This window comes from Rhagoletis zephyria, unplaced genomic scaffold (genome assembly GCF_001687245.7).
Source record: "Rhagoletis zephyria isolate East Lansing unplaced genomic scaffold, Rhagoletis_zephyria_1.1 Rzeph_scaffold_06258, whole genome shotgun sequence".
NCBI classification, from domain to species: domain Eukaryota; kingdom Metazoa; phylum Arthropoda; class Insecta; order Diptera; family Tephritidae; genus Rhagoletis; species Rhagoletis zephyria.
The window spans coordinates 1-4,385 of NW_016163341.1; the positions used below are offsets into that span (position 1 = coordinate 1).

Consider the following 4,385-nt stretch of genomic DNA (forward strand, 5'->3'; position numbering starts at 1 on the left):
CTCTTTTCATTCTGATCATTTATGTATACATTTGTCTATATCTATCTCGATTCGTTTTGCCTGTTACAAACAACCGTTATGTGAACAAAGTTATAATACCCTTGTGCACAAGTGCGCTCGGGTATAAAAATTGCGCTTCAGAACAGAAAGTGAAACATTTTACAGTGCAAAAAAAAAAATGCTACCGAGTATGAAGTCTAACGTTGAGGTCCGTAATAGCCGTTTAATTTGTTTCCCAGAAGTAGCTGAATGCCCAAATTAAGTTTCATATTATCTGCGACTGGTATTAGAATAAAACAGATTTTTTAATTTGACTGTACTAATCGTAATCACTGATCTCACAAAAATATGTACATACATTATACAATTTGTAGAACTACAATAACGCCCTCAATATTTTGTCTAACTCTTCGATGTTCCGACCAGTGTGCTTATCTTACAACTTATGTATGTATGTATGTAGTACATGTGTATGTATGCAAGTATATTAACCAACAATAATCAAATAATTAGTAAAGTTGTCTTTCCAATTCATATCAAATCGTGTTCAACGTTGATTAAGTGCAATGGTGCATACACCCCTTTATATCATAAGTACATATCAGATAAGCTTATTTAAAGGACACTCTGAGTGGCTCTGTTGAGCGTCTTTTGTTGATATGCAATATGTTAATGCTGTCATTTGCTTTGAGCTGGAAAGTACAAGTACAAACTAAGTAGCACGTACCTGCAACTACCAGCTGGTGAGTTCTTGTTAGTGTGCCCTAACACCGCATAATCTTTAAGCCTCCTAAATATATGTGTGTGTGCTTGTCCAAATAAGTGATTATGCAATTGATGCATTTCAAGCCAATTAATTTAAGAGAACTTGTGCAAATAGTGAGATACTCATATGTAGCTAGTAGGAATGTTAATCCCGGGATCTCGAAATTTTCAGGATTTGTAATTATCAGTGATGGCAATAGAAACTCCTTTTCTCGACCAGAATTGGCTATATATTTTTTTTATTTAATTAATATTTTTTAATAAATGTCTAGCTCATCAATGCATTCGCGAAACCATGGGCCAAATATAGTAAAATTGCGTTTTTAGTTTTTCGCTCTGACGTCAGTAATTCAAAAATGATTTAAAATTTCAGTGAAATGTGCTTAGAGAAGAAGTATGGGTATCAAATTAAAGAGGAAATTCTGTAGAATTTAAACAGCTTCAATTTTTTGGTGTATAAGGAAATTTCGCAACATTTGTTTTTAAAAAAATTATTTGTTAAGGACTTATATAAACTCGATAACGTCCTCGAATTTCCTCTTTCTAACTTTATCAGCTTAAAAAATTACCTACTCGTACTTGTGAATCCAAAATATTTTATTTTTTTTTTAATTCTGAAAAAAGTGTCTCTTTCACTTGGTACCCATATTTTTATTCTATATTGCATTGTTTTTTTTTTTTAATAATTTTTGGAATTAATCATACGTTTTAAATTACAAAGACCTCTAAAATAAATCCTGACGTCAGAGAGAAAAAATAAAAACGCCACTTTAAATAAAAAAAAAGCCGGTTTGAAACCCATTTATTTCTTATTAGCTTTATAGTAGGAGAGCTTCTCAAACAATGTAGAAGCAATTTTTTTCGATTTAAGTTGTTGGAAAGTAATGAATATCTAAATCCCGGGATCCCGGCATTGTGATAATGACATCCCGGAAATCAAAAAAATCAACATCCCTAGTAGGTAGTACTTAATTAGCACAAAACCAAAGTCTGCACATATACATACATACATACATACTTAAATTTATGTATCATGTATGTATGTATGTACATTCATTATCTCCTTTACTTACCGAATTGTGATTCATCCAGTAGCGTCTTTTTGATTTCATGTCCCTCATCGCTCCCATCTACATTTTCCAGTTCGGTGCGTCGTGGTGGCTTTTCAACCGGATTCACTTCAGTTAGTAGACTTTTCTGCATTTCCATAATCACCGATCCCTCAAGCATTGAACTATTGGTTTTATCCATTTTCGTTGATATCAGCCCATTTTCACTCATCATTGTCGTATCTTTCTGATAGGAACGTACCCGTCGACAATACCAGCAGGCAATGAGCAACACACACATGAGCAGCAGTAACACTGTGATGACAATCAGACAGATGACGAGTAGAAAATTCGATTGTGTATCTGTTGTGGAAGCGCCGATGCCACCGCCCATGCCCTCGAGTGCACCAAAGAAGTCGCCATCGACAATCAGCTGGAATTCAGCCTCTGCTTTGCCGCCTCGATTCTCCGCAATACAGGTGTACATACCTTTATCGCTGGCGCGTACGTTGAAGATGCGCAACTCGGAAGTGATCGACTCCGTGGGATCAGAGCTGATGAGTGGCTGCTGCTCGATGGAATTGAGTATGCGGAAGCGTTGGTCATTTGGATTAACGACGCGCCGATTGTAAATCCAAGTGACATTGGGCCGCGGTGAGCCTTCGACACGACATGGCAACGTTATATTATCCGATTGCACTTCGACGAATGATCGTACCGAACCAAGTATGCGCGGATAGCAAGCAAAATTCTCCGACGGTATGTCAGTCCAAAGCTTGCCGCGCAGCGCTGGTGGTTGTGCGCAATCTGTGGGCGGTGTGTAGAGGCGATTGGCGAGCGCGAAGTCGCGAAAGGCTTGCAGTTCGCACGTACAATTCCAGGGGTTCTGCGCCAACGATAAATGCATCAGTTTGGGTATGCGCGCGAAGGTTTCCTTGCGTAGCACAGACAACGCATTCGCCTCCAGGTAGATAGCCGAAAGCATAGGCTGTTGACCGAACGCATGAACTTCCACCGTCTTGAGGCGATTGTTCTTAAATTCGACGCGCGACAAAAATGGCAAATCTACAAAGAGATAATTCTCCAGCACCTCGATCTCATTATGATTCATGACGAGATTACGCAGCTTTTCCAGCCCGCCGAAAGTGCCAACATGCAGCTCACGTATGAAATTGTGCGACATGTCCAGCTCGATGAGTATGGTGAGACCTTTGAGTGCATCGCGATTCAATTCTTGTATGGTGCAATTGCGCAGGAAGATTTTATGTAAATTCTGCAAATTCGCATCTGCGAACTCATCACGCCGCAACTCGGGTATTATATTATTCGAGAAATCCACCACTTGCATCTCGTTGCTCAGGTCGTCGGGTATGGCGGTGAGTGAGCGCGCTTTGCAATCAGCTGTTTTCTTACCCGAATTCCAATTGCAATGGCAGATGCTGCAGCGTTGCATCCAATCGGGGTTACCAGCTGTAGGCGCAATGCTATCGATAAGCAGCAGCAGCAGGAGTAGCGATTGTGTGATAAGCAGCATGAATGCGGAGAGGCTTGTGCTGCGTTGGTAGCGCGGGTAGCGTGGTCTTTGCGGCGCCGTCGGTGGCGTGTGATTGCTTTGCTTTGTGCTTGCGCTTTCGCACGTTTCTTGATAACGCTGGTTGTGCATTTTATAGTTGCTATGACAACAACTCGCTGTACTGTTATTTATGTGGCTTAACATGTCGTGTGTTGTGTACATATATAGTGGTTGCGGGCGGTGCACGCAATGCGTTTGCGGATGTGTGCCGCAGCAGATGGGACTTTCAGTTTTGAGCTCTCTCCTGGCCGGTGGTTGTTCGTTAATTACCTGCTGCGCTTACAATGATGTCAGCAGCAGGCGCTCGCTTGCCGGCTGGCTATGTTGACGTGGCAAGCGCTGCTAATACGCTCACGTCATCAATGACACACGCTTTGTGTGTTGTGCCGCTGTCAGCTGGAGTTAGCCAATTTTTGATACTCAGCTAAGCCTCTCTTCTAGGGTAGTGGCAGTGTATCCGTTGTTGCTTGCACAAGTTAAGTGTATATTTTGTGTGTGTGTGTGTGTGTGTATATGGCAGTGGTATTGCTCGCTTATTGCTGACAGTTGACTACCGCAAACTTGTGATTAATTAACGTCCTTGCCGCCAATTCTTTGTGTTGGTGAACCAGATGCGGGTGTGCGTGCGAAAGCGTGTTGATTTGTTTGTAGATTATGTCGTAGTTGTTGTAAGCCTTTGGAGAACCAACTCTTGCACTCAGCTTCGATTGTTCGCACACCAACAACTAAGTAGCCAGAAAGATTGGCAATGCCGGATGACTAAAAGTAAAATAATGAGTAGAAAATAAATTAAAACGTTAAGTCAAGAGGATAAGAGAAAAAAGAAATTGTTTAGTAACATTAGTAAAATACATGTTATCAGAAATTTTTTTATTTAAAATTTAAAATGTAAATAAAAGAATGAAGTATTTATTTTACAGTACCAAAGTTTAAGCCTAAAGTGACTATAATATATGAAGCGTTTCTAACATTTTATATTCATTTTTTTTCTGTTCCGA

At 40.2% G+C, this 4,385-nt stretch overlaps 1 protein-coding gene across 1 annotated transcript; it reads right to left on the reverse strand.

The window, feature by feature from the left end:
* Positions 1-1,830: 1,830 nt before the first annotated feature.
* On the reverse strand, positions 1,831-4,150 carry LOC108373001 (immunoglobulin superfamily member 10-like). The gene has a single exon (XM_017628832.1). The coding sequence runs from the start codon at positions 3,547-3,549 to the stop codon at positions 1,831-1,833; it is 1,719 nt and encodes a 572-aa protein (XP_017484321.1). The 5' UTR covers positions 3,550-4,150.
* Positions 4,151-4,385: the final 235 nt, after the last annotated feature.

Excerpts from the sequence above, each read along its gene's own strand:
- LOC108373001 (XM_017628832.1), bottom strand. The coding sequence starts at position 3,549 with ATGTACACAACACACGACATGTTAAGCCACATAAATAACAGTACAGCG.